General features: G+C 41.6%; 1 protein-coding gene across 5 annotated transcripts in view; it reads right to left on the bottom strand.

Moving 5' to 3' along the window:
• Positions 1–38: 38 nt before the first annotated feature.
• LOC118217845 (carbohydrate sulfotransferase 15-like) overlaps positions 39–18,394 on the bottom strand; it is a 42,374-nt gene continuing 24,018 nt past the window's right edge. For all 5 annotated transcript variants that reach the window (XM_035399934.1, XM_035399931.1, XM_035399935.1 and 2 more), the window contains 7 exons: positions 15,816–16,325; positions 13,479–13,818; positions 9,848–9,991; positions 6,501–6,657; positions 5,070–5,226; positions 1,567–1,714; positions 39–510 (listed from right to left, as the gene is read on the bottom strand). In XM_035399934.1, coding sequence (XP_035255825.1) covers positions 308–510; positions 1,567–1,714; positions 5,070–5,226; positions 6,501–6,657; positions 9,848–9,991; positions 13,479–13,818; positions 15,816–16,247 — 1,581 coding nt within the window. In that variant the 5' untranslated portion in view covers positions 16,248–16,325 and the 3' untranslated portion in view covers positions 39–307. The remainder of the gene's footprint in view (positions 511–1,566; positions 1,715–5,069; positions 5,227–6,500; positions 6,658–9,847; positions 9,992–13,478; positions 13,819–15,815; positions 16,326–18,394) is intronic.

Below are 18,394 nucleotides of genomic sequence, written 5' to 3'. Positions count from 1 at the left end.
CTTAAAATGACATCAAATGAGACTCATCAGTCCTTATGTTTAGTCTTTATGACATTTATTTTAGTTAAAGCAGTGTTGTTAGAAATAATTAATAACAAAAACAACAAAATATTTTTTCCCCCATTTAGAGATGTATAAAACAAGGCCAAAATGATCTGATTGTGCTGTTGTGTTCTGACAGTTCATTTGCCCTTCGCAATAATTTAAAATAATTTAAATAAAAAGAAACATTTTGTGGCATATTTGGGTATTTGCAGAAAGAACATTGTTTTGTGTGAGGATGCGATGCATAGCTGGGGAAGAGTGTTTACATGAGTTTCGCATGGTTATGCCACATGAAGGAGTCATTGTTGAGCACTTTGGCCAGTTTCTCATTGAAAGGGGAGTAGAAATCTTGAAGGATCTCCTTGGTGACTGGAAGCATAGGCCCCAGGCTCTTGTCAGCAGGCCTCCTGGTGTTTGACACCGGACTTTGGGTGATCTCTGCTGCCTCCTGTTCCGTCAAAGGCCCTGAGATCGCATAGAACAAGGGCCGAAATAAATACTTTATTAATGCTTTATTAATTATGGTGTTATGATTAAAAGGTGCAAGGGAAGTGTTTTGCTCAAGCATTTAATTTCCTTCTCCTTCCACATGAAGCAGTTCTCAAAGTTCCATTTGAAATGGCTTCCCTCTGAAGAGGTGAAGCAGAGCTCTGGAAGATCACAGCTTCTCTTTGACGGGTCTCGAATGCATCTCCATTTACAGCAGGCTCGTACAGGGGTACTGGGTCCTGCAGCTTTACTTCCAGCTCCTCCAAAAGCATTGGCACCCTCTTTTACCCTCCCCCTCTTTTACCATCCCCCCAAAATATACATTTAATCTGCATTGCTGGGTACAGAATGTGGGAGCATATTGATAAATTCATATTAGTGTGGCCTGAAATCTCATATTTCAACCAGGCTCTTGCATGGTCTTCCTCTATTACTGCAGGCTTTTATATATCTCCATTGGGATCAATTAGAAATCAAACTGCGAGCCAGGCCTAATTGCCCAATCAGTGCCAGACCTCATTAATGCTTTTCGGGCCAAATGGAAGCAAATGCTCAAACATCTAGTTCAAAGCCTTCCCAGAAGACTGGAGGTTAACTTGTTATAGCAGCAAAGGGTGGACAAACTCAATATTAATGGCCATAATTTTGGACGTTGAACGCCAGGTGTCCACATACTTTTGGCTATATACAGTATACAGACACTTTTGGCTATATACAGTATACAGACACAAGCTAAGCACAGCTTACTGCAAAAGAGAGGAAGAACTGCCTTCCATATGGCCCCAATGTGAGTCAGAAAGCAAAGCTTTGATTGGTGTGATCTTTCTAAGGCAGGGACACCAGTCAAGGGTCAAGACGTGTTGCTGCAAACCACACTGAGTGAAGACAGCTACAGACACTGACTGCATGTTCACTGCCGGCTGTATTACTGAATAGTAATATGTGAAATCAGTGTTTATCAGATCATTCAACAGCATTTAAAGCAATGCGATCCAGGATCTGAAGAGAACCGTAAAGGTGTGCAGTGCCTACCCAATCTGAGGAAGTCGAAGACTGTGCGCATGGTGTATTCGCGATTGGAGGCGTGGTCTTCGAGCCGCAGGACTAAAATCTGATCCCTTCTGAAAACGCTCAGCCAGTCCAGGATGTACACAATGTACAATCCCACGTGTAATCTCACCTGGAAACAGAGAAGAGGTACGAGTATGACATTTTAGTGCTCAGATTAGTCTGTTTTTGGGTCTATAAAGCACTCCAGCATGCTTCATATGCAACATTCTGAAAACATTCATCTGTATGTAAATCATTATTCATGTCTTCATGATGTATAAGCAGAAGGATTTTTTCCCCTCTGTGTCCTAGACACTACCAACTGCAGGACTGTGAAACAGACAGGCCTACAGTGCAGGACTCCAGACATGGGTGCCGACAGACTTAGTGGTCTGTACCTGCATAGACAGTGTGGGGTTTGGGGTATTATAATGTTATATATATATATGTGTGTGTGGATGGCAGAGTGAAGCAGAGTGGCATGGTGGGGTTTTGGAGGCAGGGAGGATAAATGAGGAGAGAGGACCGGCCAGCTGCAGGATTAGGGGATACTGGCATGGTTTAACGGGAGGGGGTCCAAGCTGCGGCACACTAGAACCTGTTCTACCCACTGAATCATGGGTGATGGAGTAGGTGGCCAACAGAGCTCAACAGAAGCAGACAGATTATGTCTGAGATCATGTCTCCACAGCTAAACTCCCTGGCACTGTCATATTGATTTCTGGTATTTCATGTCTATTCACTCAGTGGCCTGAAGAGGGCGCCAGCGACATGCCTAAACTCTAAAACTGCTATCAGGACACTCAGACTCAGTTTGAGCATGCTGAGGTCTGAGAGAGGTTTGGTACATTTTCACCACTCAAAGCCATTGAATTTGCCTCGAGGAAGAGCCATATTTTATAATGATAGATATGTAAATTCTGCTGGTGCAATAACTACAGAAATAAACGGAAACATTGCATAATACGATGTACACTGACAATTTCTTTACACAGAAAAGTAGGCAGATATGCAGAAGGCACGCTGTCACACTATTCACATGAGTGTATGAGCAGACTGATTTTTAAATGGAAATTCTCAGAAGGGTTCAGGTGAAAATCTCAGGCAGGGTACTATATGAGGAAGCTCATTTGTAAAGAATCTCATCTTAACATGTGCTAAACGCTACCGAAACATTGAGACAAGACATAAATCTCTTATCTAGAGTGACTCAGAATGCAACAGAACTTAAGTTCATTCACCTTATAAACATGAACAACAGCGCCAGACCATCCAGAGTATGTGCTGCATCACTGAAGCACAAACGCAAGTTAACTATGCTAAGCACAATGCAGACCCTGTGGATAGCAGTGCAAAGCCAGTGTTGAAATGGGCTCGTCTGGCTCCAGTGGGTGGTCACAGGCCAAACCTAAGCGAATGCGATTTGTTCCGCTTAATGGTTCTGCCCAGCAGGTGAAGCCCACAGGATACGGTGGTAATGCCATGATCTCCAGCGGTAGCATAAGGGCTGGTACCCCCAGGCTCTAGCGGCTGGACAGAGCTCTGCTCAGTGGGGGACAGTATGCAGAATCACACGTTCCAAAAAAAAAAAAAACTTCCGCAAAGGATGAACTCATGTTTCCTTGCTCAAGCATTCTAAGATCATCCTCCTAGCTCCTCACTCCTAGCTCCTTCAAGGAGCACTTGACGGCTTAGAATGTCCTCGAAGATGGCGGACCTCGATCAATTTCTAAGTCAGGCAAGGACCAAGGAGACAAGCACGGATAAAATACGTGATTGGACAAAGCCAAAGGCCTCCGTCCTTACCAGGCCCTGTTCATTAAAATGGGTTTCGATTAGACAGGCAGACAGAAGTGACGTAATCAGATTTTCTCACATATCTGAAACGAGTCTCATTTTTTTTTCCTTAGTAGTCTAATCAGCAAATATTTATAATGACTGGTCAAATCAGATTTGTTGCCTCTCAAGTGGTTTTTTGGCCAATTGACAGTGCTAACTTCATTCCATTTCATTTCAACATTTCATGACAACTAAAAAACATGCTGATTGTCTAAATACACAAATCTGATCTGGAAAAATTATTGCGTGGATGGTCACTCAAAAAGGGCTCGGATTTGAAACAAAGCTAGGGTGTGGTTTCAAGGATAACATATTTTCAGGACCACATTTTGAAGGAATAATTAGAAGCAAAGACTCCTTGCTTTGCATTCAGAAAGTTTCGGTCTTTGCATCAGTATTCAAATGGCGAAACGCATGCTCATTTTATACTGCGACTAATGGTGTGAAAGAGCATTTTACTTCCACATTTTAAAAAACCAGTTTCAAGATGTGTATAGCTGGTTGCATAATAATTCAATATTTGATTTATGAGGTCTGACTGGTGAGAAAGGAGAAATAGCCAGAGGACACTGGCCTAGAATAATAATCCAGTAGGCATTTGGTACCTTCCTCACAGTGCAAGACGAAGCTCACCTCTTCCCAGCTCCAGCCATTAATTTACCTAAATGTGTTATTCTAATAAAAGTTTCCTTCCAAATGAAGCTCAGAGGTTTATCTCAGCTCAGTTTGGAATGGCAGTGTTTGATGTCAGCCAGTTTTCATGCGTGACAAGCCTCATTTCACACAGCTGCAGAATCAAGTGGTGCAAGTCGATGCACCTCAGTGTTATAATTACCATTTGTCCTTTGGAGAACAAATTAATTCAAATGTTTTTTTTCCTTCACAAACACAGCGTGGCATATTCAGTGATAACCAAAATGAACCTGGTAGTGCGTGTGAAGAAAAAGTTTACAAAGTTAAGGACAAATGTTGATTGAATGCAAGACATACTGCCTCCCCCCAGAGTACAATGGCAGGAGGCTGCCACTCTACACTATACAAAACGGAGAGAAAACAGTCACCCACTGACCCCCCCCGCCTTTGTCCTTGGACTTGGTGGAGATTTGTCCGTTTGACCGGATTTGACCGTTCCATGCCAAGGCTAACAGCTGATACACCCCATGCCCCCTTCACAGAAGAAAACCGACCACAAAACTCCCTCCCTTCCCTGTTGAGACCGGGACCATCACAGCATTATCAGGATTGGGGTAATTCATACAGCGTCAGCCTCGTAAAACAGTTTCATTTTTAAAATAATTACCTCTCCCCTGAGACTAGAGAAAAGCTCTCAAAGTAGGGGAAGCATCCATCGGCTTTCTGATTGGCTGAGTCTCACTCTGCACTGGTTTGGTAGCAGGTGTAGCGGGTCAGGTGACACTGTTTTGTGCAGGTGGGGGTGGGGGGGTCTCACAGCCATGGTGTCATTCAGAGTTGTGATGTACATGCAGGTTAGGCAGCGGGTGTAGCAGGTGAGCCGGCCCCATTTTGTTTCAGGCGGATTGACGCACGGGCATTGCACTGAGGGTGGTGTTGTACACACAGGTTAGGTGCAGCTGGTCAGACAGCACGGCTTTGTGGGGGGGGTGAGGTGGGGGGGGGTCACTCACAAGCATTGCGTGGTTCAGAGTGGTGTTGTACACACAGGAACGCACTGAGGCCTGTGCCAGACACCCCTCAAATAGCACCAGGGACTCTGAAACCCGCTCGTGGAAGTCCTCCGCCGATTTGTTGGCGATGCTGAAGTAGAGGTAGTCAGAGTAGAGCCTGAAAAAAACAAAGTCACAGACAAACAGGTCTGCAGACTGGCACTACTGTCACAGACAAACAGGTCTGCAGACTGGCACTACTGTCACAGACAAACAGGTCTGCAGACTGGCACTACTGTCACAGACAAACAGGTCTGCAGACTGGCACTACTGTCACAGACAAACAGGTCTGCAGACTGGCACTACTGTCACAGACAAACAGGCCTGCAGACTGGCACTACTGTCACAGACAAACAGGTCTGCAGACTGGCACTACTGTGTCACAGACAAACAGGTCTGCAGACTGGCACTACTGTGTCACAGACAAACAGGTCTGCAGACTGGCACTACTGTGTGTATCACAGACAAACAGGCCTGCAGACTGGCACTACTGTGTGTATCACAGACAAACAGCTCTGTAGACTGGCACTACTGTGTCACAGACAAACAGGTCTGCAGACTGGCACTACTGTGTCACAGACAAACAGGTCTGCAGACTGGCCCTACTGTCACAGACAAACAGGTCTGTAGACTGGCACTACTGTGTCACAGACAAACAGGTCTGTAGACTGGCACTACTGTGTCACAGACAAACAGCTCTGCAGACTGGCACTACTGTGTGTGTCACAGACAAACAGGTCTGTAGACTGGCACTACTGTGTCACAGACAAACAGCTCTGTAGACTGGCACTACTATGTCAGCACAAGAAATAAAGACCAAGACCATGCCAGTGATCGTTCAGTCATGCTGCATTTAACATACTTGACACAGTAATGGCATAGGGTTTTAATGTTTAGAGCAGTGGTACTCAATCCTGGTCCTGGAGAGCTATGGCACAGCAATTGATGAGTTAAAACAGTTGATTACACTGCTGACAGAGGTCACTTGATGCCTTTGGTTTGAATCACTTGCTGATCTTAAGGCAAATGCGACAACCAGCAGAATCTGTGGTTTCCCAGGAGCAGAACTGAGCATCAGTAGTTTAGAGCATCATGTATCTCCACACTATGAAAACACAGCACGTATCTAATCATTAATCCAGGTGTGTGATTCAATGCATGTAAGAATTCTCACCATTCAAATCAGATCAAAGCCATTTTCTTTCTCTAGTCTCAAGTTAAAATGAAAAAAAGATTTGTAGATCAATCTGACGGTACTTTTGTATAATGTTTGGAGGCAAAACCAAGAAGTAAAATCTTAAAATACTGCAAACAACCTCCTAGGACCTCACCTTTTATCCATTTAACGACTGAAAAATAAACTCAACAATAAACTGCAGCCAGAGGCCCTACCTCTCCACAGGGTCCCGCAGCATCACAATGAACTTTGCTTCCGGCTGAACGGCGTGGACAAAGTCCTGGATCAGGAACGGTGGCTCCCCATCAGTGCCGTTGTCATAGAAATAGACCCAGGCTTTGTTGTCCCATAGTGTGGACGCGCTGGCCTCCCCTGTGGGTAGGATATAGATTTGATTCATTTGTTATTCTTTCCCTGTTGCTCCCGGTGGTGAATGCTCAATCATATTTACCAGTCGTGCTTAATGCTGCAACCTCCACTATCGATTTGGGAGAGCGCAGGCAGGCACGTATTCTTCTTTGTCCAAGAAATTGATGTTAAGTCGCTGCTTGTTTTCTCACCACAAGTTTTGCTGGTGAAGACATGAGTTCTAGGAAGACACTTCATGAGCAGCTCCTTCCAGCAGAGGGCACCAGTGAGTGGACCCGTCCACACACTGGAAAAGTGCCTTAAGAGGCACCAGACCAGGGGGCCCATCTAAATGCTAGAACAGTGTCTGAACAGATACCAGACCATGGGGTCCATTCACTCACATTTACATTTGAATGCATAGTGAGTAATGTACCTTCCTCATTTTGTTACTGTGGTGCTCTCATACAGTAAAGGCATTAGCAGCCCATTGTGATACTGCGTACACTCTTCAATAAACCATATTTAAAAAATTGGCCTTCAGAGTCCCCGCCTCTAACCGACCATATTCAATGATATCATTAAAACAAACTCAGCTAACTCTCTCCATGTTCAGAGAACACCAGAAGAGGAGAAGGATGTTCCGAGAGAGGAGATGAGGGGGGAAAAATGTTTTCTCTTCTGAGAAAGCTTTCTGTGAGACTTGCACGCTCGCACGAATGGTGGATGAACTGCTGCCTAATGTAATTAAACCACACGGTCTGTCGGCAGGCACCGTGCCCAGCGCCGACGCGTCAGCCTCCGGCCCGGCTTGCGACCGCCTCCCTCGCGGTAATGCGATTCACCAGCGCGGCTTTTAATTACCCGCCGCCTCCAACAAAGTGCCGCTCAGTCCATTACGCTGCATTACGCGCCGGGTTTGACTAATCGCCGCGGCACCGCCATTAGCACCGCGGGCACACCTCCGCGCAAATACCGCCAACAACGGCTGAAGCGTTTCCGTTTAATCGCTGAAGAAACATTCCAATTTTTTCCATCGTTGTAGGTTTTTTTTTCTTCTTCCGCCTGTGTTTTCACCCATTTTTAGCTTATTATGCAGTCATTTGCTCTGGCAGCAGTGGATTTAACCTGTCGCTGCCTTAATCTTATTAAAGGGTAATTAGAAGCAGAAGCCTTGAGACACTCCGCTAATGCAGTCCATTTTTGCCCATTAGGAAATGTTTGTGTGGGATGAACAGAAGGTGATGTAATTTGCCAGGCTTGCTCCTGGTGATTCTCACACACCGCCAGGGCCAGGGCCAGGGGCCTGGGTCCACCCCCCCTCCCCGTCCCCCAGGTACTGTGCCAACTACAGCCGCCCTCCCCCCCTCCCCACCTGCCATCCTCCTCATTAGATCAGCTACTTATTTACAGAGGGAGGGAGAGGGGGAGGGAGATGGATGAGCAGATAAAGAGAGAATGAGAGAGGGAGAGGAAAAGAGAGAAAGATAGGGACAGAGAAATAATGAGAAAAAGGGAAAGACAGAAGGTTATGAGAGAAAGGGAGAGAGGGAGAGAGCAACAGAGGGCAAGAGAGGACGAGAATTAGTAAAAAAAAAGTGAAATTGAATGAAAAAGGATTTGAAAGAGAGTGAGATAAAGAGGAAGAGATAAAGAGAAAGAGAGAAAGAAAGAGAGAGAGAGAGAGAGAGAGAGAGCAACAGCATATGCACAGCATGTGGTGAAACCTTTTTACACACATTGGAATGAGAAGACAGATATGATCATGTTCCTGAAACTACAGATATTATCATTTTAATCACATAACACATAAATGCATCAGTGCGACGGCAGTGAGACTGTGGATGGGGATAGTTAATAAGTCGTGTCATTGCTGGACTGAATAATTTGCAATATGCAGAAGTGTTGACATCGGTATTTGTCAAAATGTGTTGTTAGAATTTTGCCGGTCTAATTTTCTGTATGGATGTTCAAGATTGGGTAGTTCAAAGTGCTACGCCCTTTTTTTACAGGACTCTTTATCTCTGTCTGAATCTAAATTCAAACCAAAATATTCATTTCAGACAGGGCAGTGATTCTTGGATGAACTGAACCGTAAAAAATTGTGAACAGTGTTCTATTACTTCTATTAAAATCCATACAGCGTATTAAATGGGGAAAAAATTATCAACATAATGGACAACCTGAAATGAAATGTGGATCTTTATTTATTTTTATTTTTTTTTTTTAAACGATCGGACTGTAATTACAGAGGGAAACGACTCCTCCTTTGGGAACATTTCAGCTGACAGAAGAAAACCAAAGTCCTGATTACAAAACTTTTTCCCCTAGCCCCTTTCCCACCACCCCCACCTTCAGAGTAACCCAGTTTGCTGATGATTTCCAATACCCCCTGCAGTCCAACAGCAGCCTAATCAGACAGCTACACTACCTGCCTGTTTTTAATGAAAAAACGGGACTTTTGTTCTCATGAGGGATTGAACTTGAATTACAGGTCACCTTCAGGGAGAAAGCGCTCATTGGCTACAGCAGGTGTGATGCTATTACATCACAATGCAGGGCACATTTCAGAAGCCCTTCCTGCTGAGAGACAGCCCAGCCTATGACATAGCTTCACTCAGGCCATGCCAAGAGTGTAAAATCTTTATTAAAGTAAAAACGACCCTCCCACACAGGCATCTGCAGCCACCCACTGTAGCCACAGTGACAGAGGCAGACAAATTCAAGGAAGTTCCAGAGTCTGTGGGTCAGTACTCCACCACGGCCTCCATAATGTGAAAAGAATTCACAGTCAAGGCACAACTGATCACAAGGCAATGATTAACACAGGTTGGCATTTTAAATGACATGACTTGACATGAGTATCATGTACAAATGAAATAAGATCACATCCTTGGAGGTAGAGGGCCAAAAAGTTTTTCCTAAACTGAGCATATCGTAACTAACCTGGCACACATTTAATGTGTGTATGCATTTTGCAAATGTAAACGTGGATCACAGTTTTTATTCTGCCACAGTTAACAGGGAAGACATTAAAAGCTGAATTCACTGAAGAGATACCATAAAAATGTATTATCATTATTATTATTATTATTATTATTATTATTATTATTATTATTAGCAGTAGTAGTAGTAGTAGTAGTAGTAGTATTCTCAGATGTGTTTTTGGCATGTAAACAGGCAAAAAGCATTAATTAAAAATGTTATCAGATACCTGTTATAATATTGCGTGAATTCTGGTTGCTAGAGGTATTTCCCGCCAAATGATCCTGGACCTGGAACGCCGTCATGTCGAAGAGATCCAGATAATCCTCCACTGGGTAGCGGTCATGGAAGCCATCGCTCATGCGCACAATACCTGAGGAGACAGGTAAATACAGGCCCAGGATTTGTCCCCAGAACTCCGCAGATCAACCTCTTTGCTTGTTGAAATCCTTAATGCTCCACCTCCTATCTCCTATGTAAACCTCTTTGCCAGGTAACTGCTGTTAGAGGAACTTAGGCAAACAGTGAGAGAAATCCTTTGCCCTGTTCTCTTTTAATTCAAGCATATACTTACTGTACCTCTAAGTACTACACCACTACATGCAAAACCAGTCGCGACAATTACAGTAATTCCTCTGCCAAAGTATACAAAATCATACATGCTGGTTTGAGCATGACTCAGACGAACAGAGCAGGCTCACATTCCATTGTGTAATCACATAAAAAACTATTTCAAGTTATGATGAATACCATAGGGTTTAAACTGGGTGCACAGCTTTTAGTTAGATGCTCAGCATAAGACAACATTTGTTCTGGTAGATTTTGTTGATGATGAAGACAATGACATACATTAAATTAAAGACGTGGAGTGGTAATCATAATAAGCTTCTAATCCTAATGAAACCTCTCACCAAGAATGTATAGTACTTGGAGCATAAAACTGTACAGCAGTTTGAAAGGACATTTCAGGCTTAAATATATATTTTGGCATTTACAAAAGCTTATCTCAGTACATGAACATAAAGCTTATGAACTAATGTTTACACTATGACTATCTGAAGAGTAATATCTCTCAAGTAAAGCCATGCACATCACAGTAACCTACAACCACGCACAGTCCTTAAGCTTTTAAACAACATATTAAGACACCTGTTGAGATAAATGTAAAAACAAAAGTAAAAAAAAAAAAAAAAAAGATATCTTGAGAATTTATCAGTGAAGGAAAATACAGACCTATGGACCTGACCAGCAGACATGAAAATGTAATGGATCATACAAACACTATGAATTACTATGGCTGAGCTGAAAAAGTGTCTGCACTGCAGTAAGATTTATGGCTTCTGTAGGCCTAGATTTGGGGAGGGTGCCAAGGCTAATGTTTACGAAAGATACGTGAGCGTCATTCCAATCCAGGTTGTTCAGGCTTACACTGGATATGCTTGCTGGAGAAATGACCCAAAATGGTGTTCCTCGGCAAAATATCCGCAAGCACATATGAGGAAAATCAAGAGCTGATTGGCCAAGTCCTGCCTGAAGTTGCCCTGATGTAAGGTTTAAAGCATTATGGGAGATCAAAGAGTCATGCAGTGCAACCCTGGGCTGACAATAGCTGTAGACCTGTACAATGGCTGGAACAAAGACTGGAACACACTGGATCAAAACTTACATGACATTTTCACAACTCAAATGCACCTCCATCTCAGGTATTTTAAGTACTCATAAGAACATAAATTTGAGATTTATTATACAGTAAATGTACTGTAACAGAAACAGAACAGAAACAATAGGTATGCAGCCTATTCTGTATGGTAGATGAATATTATGTACTAACGGGGGCAAGGATAATCATTTTGGTGGCTGTGGCTAAGGCTTCCCCACAGTGACCCATCTTTTCTTCAGGCTTTTGAACATCAGTCTGCAGGTTAGAATGGCTGTTCTCACCACAGCAAAGTTTATATCTGCAGAGATCTCTCCACAATACAGTTCTGAATTTCTGTAAAACGCACAAACGATATGGATTGTATTACCACTGCAAATTTCTAGTGATAAGATGGGGCTATTCATACCAGACTGACTTAACCCTGAGGTAATACTCTAATATATAAAATAATGAACTTAATGGGAATGAGAATGAGATTCTGTAAAAATCCATCATCGATGGAGACATTATCCTCTCTGAAAATGCACTGTTTCTCAGAACAGAGAGCAGTAATTTACGCAGTTTCTGTGTCTCCTTACAGCTCTCACTGTGCCTGACATTAAATTAGTCCTATAAAGTAACCGCTCTGCGTTTATGACTCCAGTGAGTGTGATTTGACACCTACACTACATTTTTTTGAGTAAGTGCTGAAACATAATTCAATTAAGTTCAGTCGATGAGCAAAAGTGCTCCACCAGAAGTTCCAAATTAGGGTAATTGCTACAGTCATGACAATACTTGTTTAAATCAAACAAGTTTTCTGGAGGTTATAAAAGCAATTTATCAAAAAAATAGATGATTCAACAGTTTTCAATGCCAGGGAAAAACCACTATGAAATTTAAATTAAACCATTTAAAAAGGCAAACACGGGCTTTTAATGAGTACTAATGTGAAATACTCTGAAGAGAGATTAGCGACAGAAAGGACCATTTTCACCACTCAGAACCACAGCTGAGAGAATGATCCAATTTCTGCAAACTGAAAGATTAATTTCCTCAGAGGTGCAACCAAACTGCACAGCAAAATTCACTGTGGACTTATGTAAACTACAACAGTTTACATAAGTCCAACAAAGATCAAAGGTACTCCATCACTCTATCAGAGTTCTTTTAACATGAAACATTTTGCCGTGTGAAAATGCTTCAACCTGTTACCTCAGTAACATTAAATCTTTTTGGGATGCTGAATGTGATATAAAACTTTTACCATGTAGTTTTAATAATAATAATAATAATATTATATTTTATAATACTTGATAAGTAGACTATTTACATTATTTATTGATTATTTACACCCTTCTTTTTTGACATTGCCAACAACATGGGACTTCCTTTTGCTACAATGCTTATCCCACCCTTGTCTCATTCCTTCCATTTTCATGTCAGGTGTCCACATATTTCTTACAGTGAACAATGCAAAGCTACAAGAAGTAGGAACTATTAAGCTTAATTAGCCAGTTATACCAGAAAAAAAACAGTCTGCACAAACCCAAATTCGTTCTCTGTGCAGCTGGGTCCATTGACAGTGAGTCACTGGCAAGGAATTTAGAGTAAAACAGTACGACAAATGTATTTTCCCAAGAGCTTGCTTCTGAACAGCCTGGCAGAGAAATATGGAATATTTGAATTGGACGCGGTGGAGCGGGAGAATGGGCTGGTGCAAATCAGTGGAGTACAACTGAGCAACTGACATCTGCTTCACTGCAAATAAACTGACAGTGATGAATCTACAGCTAATCCAGGAGTAATTGCTTTGCCAGAGATTAGTATTGAACTGAATATGGCACCCTAAAAATCCCTGTCGGTCACAAACTCTGCAGCAAGGCTATAATCACGAGAACAAGGTGATTTCCGAACTCAGAAGTTCACAAAACTCAAATCAGACTCAAGAAGCTCAGGGGGACTACATATTAAAATGTAATAGATTATGGAATTTTAATCTATATGACTACTACTTCAATCCTTAACTAATTGTATTTCAGACTTTCAGTTCTATGGCTTGTTCTCTGCTCATTGTCATGGCTTTATGTGACATCACTGCCAGATCTGTGAATCTCTTCTCTGCAAAAGAAATAGTTGACGCCTTGTGCTGTACACTTGGGTAAACATCCAATTGAGCGAGTGAGGACGAATGGAATTTGACTTCAAAAAGTTCACTCACCAAACCTTTTCCGCGTCCACCAGTGCGGCTCTTTCATGGTGGTGAACCTCACGTCCGGGTGCATCTTCAGCCGGTCGAACAGGTCCGTGGTGCCGCACTTGGGCTGGCCGATGATGTAGAAGTAGGGCAGGCAGCGCAGTCGATAGCACCGCCCCCCCTGGTAGAACAAGTGCTCCCGGAAGGTCTTCCTCAGGACGTCGCACACCGCGCGGAACCGGCGGGAGTAGCGGGCGTACAGGTTCTTCCCGTAGGGGTCCGCCGTCACGTTCCCCGCCTGCTCCTCGTACCAGCAGGGGTTCTTGATGTTCGGGAGGAATTTACGGGGTATGGCGGAAAACACCTGTGGAGATCATACGAGTGTGTTAAAAAAAAAAAACGGCTGAAATGGGCAAGGATGGTGTGTTTGCGGGTGTGTGTGTGTGGATGTGTGTGCATTGCAAGGCCAGTAAACGTATTGGGAAAATTGCTTCTAGTGAAAATCCTAAAGCAGACAGATTCAACACATATGTATTATATTTTTGTAACATTTATTATTATTATTATTACTATAGTGGCAGTGCTCATAAGCACAGCCATAGCTTTTGTGATAAACTTCTCCCCTCTGTAATGGAGACCAACAGCTCATAGCTTAGGGATGTTTAGAGCTCCACAGACCCCACAATGCCATCTGTCAGGTTCACAATGCCACATGACCTTCATTAAATGCAGGTGGCTTACCAAATTGAGCAGATTTATTACATGCCCCTTCTTTTTTGAGTTGAGCCCATTAGTTATTATAATAATAACTGTGTGCCATGTCTCTCATTCAGCTGCATAGCAGATAGATTCATGAAAAGAAAAAGAAGGAGAGAAATCTGAACATATACCTGTATGTGTGCCTGTTCAATTGTCCTTAAACCACTAATATCTAAATGCCAGAGAAGAGTTTTCCCAGAGCACACAAAAGACTCAAAGAATTGAACAGTCTGGAAAATTACCACTTTTGCTAAATATGTATAAATCATACACAGACACATACATAGCGAGAGCGTTAAGATATCGAACATACAGAACATGTGAGTCAAGATGAGTTTAATGGTTGCTCTGGAAATGGCCATGTGTTTAAGAATCTGTCTGATAACGGTTTCTTTCTGGAAATGGTATTAGACCTGATAGGCTGAAAGATCCTTAGAAGAGATTATTCAGAAAACCGTGGCTGGTCTCTGCTATTAAATCAACCACAACATGAAAGCATCAAGTACACATATCAGTTTTCTGTATTATTAACATTCCTTTGCTGTTGCTGGTGTCATGTCTGAAACCTTTTTTTAATCTAAGACATTGAATATAGTATTACAAAACTCACTGAGAAGAACTCATGAGATTTTGTTTCAGTGAGATTATTGCAATTGTGGGTTTGAAGACTTTAGAGCACATTATGAACTCAATGAAATTCTGAGATTAGCTACATGGTTGGTTGACACCGTGGTTAAAATAAAGCGTGGCACATAATCTTGATATGAACTGAGGGGGAGCTTTCAAATGTCTGGAGTAACTACTTGTCTAGGTTGAGAATAAATATGTATCTGCCACAATCAGAGACATCTCACTGAGGGCTATACATCAATGACAATTCAGGAAGAATTTCTTCAACTTTCAGTTCAGTACATGGACCCTACTATGAAATGATAAGGGGGAGCATTGTGATTTTAATTATTCAGTGGTTGTGACTAAAATGATACTTGATATAGTAACTGTGGCTAAAATGACACAATGCAGCAATGTCAGATAATGGGAAGTAATGGAGCTGATTCAAATTGGTTTATATTGATATTTTGTACGCAGTTTTACAATGGATAGGTCATGCACACAAAATCCATCCAAAGACAGTGGCCTGTATTCAATCAAGTCAAAGTGTCAGTTTTTGTACTTCACAAACAAGTAATGTTTAATTTTAGTTATTGATAAACTCACCAAACTGTTTTGAAAATGTAATGAAATAATTAAGGATTGATCCTTCTCCATGTCCTTGCAATATCTCACCCAATCACTGTGTCAGGTAAAATAAAATTTAAAAAAATTCAGATTCTTAAATATGGCCAATTGATTAATTGAATAATTTCAGAACAGCACTTCTACCCTGATTCTCTGACATTTGTCTGGATTCAATTCAGAATTTAAATTTAATAACTCAAAATTAACATCAATATTTTTTAGCAAGTTCAGCAATCTCTAAAATTGAAATCTATACTCATAGACAAAAACAAATAAGCAAAAAATTCACACTCCAAAACACTCCCGTGTGGCAAATTGTGGACTAGGTCCTTTTCATGCTTCATGACCAATAAAAACACTCACATGTGGCTCATTGTGGATTAGGTCCTTCAGTTCTGGTACATGCCTGGAGCTGAACTTCACCTTGGACACTATGGTCTTCACCACCATTTTCATGCTGGCATAATCCCTGGGTGAGGTTAAGTTTAGGGGACACTGTCCTGGCCCGACAATAGTTCTGATCCGGTATGGAGAAGGGGTGAGCAGGAGCCCATTCTTCTCCCCAGTCAGGATGTAGGAGACCGTGATGAAGAACATCACCGTCAGCAGAAGGAGGAATCCGTACAGCCTGGCCCTTCCGAAGCACACCTGCAGACCCCAGTGACGAAACTGGTCCCTGTTCCCGTCCAGCACAGCCAGGGGGTCCATGGGACCATCCCTGAATGAGACGGGTCTCTTCCTGTGCTCCTCAGCCACTGAACTCAGCAGGCTGTACCAGTAGTCCATTAGGGTCATGTCTCCAAGACGAGGGACACGGTGGCCGTAGACAGTGGAACGTGGAAGACAGCATCTAGTTTAACCCAGCTTGCTTATCTGTAAAGCAAAAGACAGTTTGGGCAATAAGAGCTGAGAAGTACTTTTCCAGCCAAAAGGCTAAAAAACTTAACAATGAACCACAATGACACTATCACTGACATTATTAAATCACAAATTGCCTTAACTCTATAATAAAAACGGAAGAGACTCTGATTACTTAAAACCTGTGTGCTGAAACTGCTTGGCAATTAAGACACATTTTGAAATTGCTGTTTACTTTTTAAAGTGTGGAGAAAATCCACTGAAATAAAAATAGTTTAAAGGGAAAAAAATGAACTAAGTAGCAAAATAAGATGAAACACCTGATGGGTGAAAGTCTCCTCTTGGAATCCTCATCATTTATACCAATGGCTCAAACATATTAAATTTGAAAATGCATTAAAGAAAATGCAGTGTTTAAATGGAACTCATTAGAGGTGAAAAAATACACTCTTGGAAGACAACTACTACATCTACTGTAATAGGTACCCAAATACACAAATTAATGAGATCCACTAATTACAAAGTACTGCTTTTTAAATTTTTCCCTTGAGGATCAGTGATAAATAAAGACAAATATCTGCTCTCCATAAACTACAGATTAATTGTACAATTTTCGGCATACTACCATCTAAATAATTGCTTCTACAGCTTCCAAAAGCCTGGACACCTATACATTTAATAACTTTTCTTGTTTGCAAACTCGTTCGTCTACACTAAATACAGGTTTATATCAGGACTATTTCTTGTATTAAGGAGGAAAGGGTATCAAAATAAGAAAAAAAAAAATTCATATTGTAAATGTAAGAAAAATTGCACATACAATATACTGTAGATACATGTTCAGTTTTTGTACTATAAAGAAAACCCCATACTATGGTTAAGTATTGTAAACACCAGTATACCTGGGTATAGACATTAGGAACAGCTCAAGTGAAATTATTATATCAGACTAGCTAACTTGTTACAAAACAAGGTAGAGTAACAAGGTATTTATAACTTAATTCTGGTATATAGACTTACACTTGCCACCTTTTAGTGGGATTGCATATTGCATATTCAGGAGAATAAACTGCAAAACAACAAGACTGAGTAGGGCTGAGCAAGGATCAAGGATCAAGAGAAAAAGGACTCGCAAATCCAGCTGTTGAGACTCATCTTGGCCTTACACTCTGAAAGTAATTAAAACAGGAAAGAGGAATTAAGACTGCACGTCTCCGGGACACAAGCGATTTTTGAACAGGGATAAACCAGCTGCTAGCCATGATCCACTTTCCCAGACTGGCTTCCGATCTGGCGTTACAGTACCGCCAGCTTTCTAGCACATATCCGTATAATTCTAAACTTTTCCAATATCCATTTACATCATTCCAGATTTTTTTTCTCGCAGCCAAAACTCTAAAGTCAGTAAATTATTTATCACTTCCCCAAGAATTCCTTCTTGAATGAATTCCTTGTTGATTTTGTTGTGGATTATGATATCACAACACCCAGTTAAACCTCTTTACATAATGCTGAATTATAGCTTTTAATATGGCCATTGAGGCAAATATGTCTTTGTGTTAAATTAATTGTATTCAATATGTTTAGAACTACTAATGTTTGGTTGATGTATTCCAAAGCTCCAGACCTGAAATTGGATTAGAGTTCAATGACAAGTAATTTGCACGGTTAAATTAATTTGTGATTGGCTCTCCCTTTCCCTTCAATCTACATTCATGATTATGAGCAGAGCCAGACTTGTCTAAAGCATGTCACACGTCTCAATATGGGGAATTGATAAGGAGGGATCATTTCAGGTTGATATAGCAAAATGTATTTTGAGCCTTTTTCCACAGATACAGGGGCTGCATGAATCTCCTGCGTCAGATGTTGAGTCTGAAATTATTACAGGAGATGGTGTTGAGAGACCATGTGTTTAGTGAGAAAGTATCATTGGGTATGTTGAGTATGAAGGGTGTTTTGTCACTAGGTGTGTTTTATTTATATAGCACTTTTCAAACAGTGGTTTGCAAGTGCTTTACAAAATGGAAATAAATAAAAGAATTCAGAAATAAAGAAATTGAAAAATAATAGAATAATGGAAA

This window comes from Anguilla anguilla, chromosome 18 (assembly GCF_013347855.1).
Source record: "Anguilla anguilla isolate fAngAng1 chromosome 18, fAngAng1.pri, whole genome shotgun sequence".
In the NCBI taxonomy this organism is placed as follows: Eukaryota; Metazoa; Chordata; class Actinopteri; order Anguilliformes; family Anguillidae; genus Anguilla; species Anguilla anguilla.
This window is presented reverse-complemented; position numbering and strand designations above follow the sequence as displayed.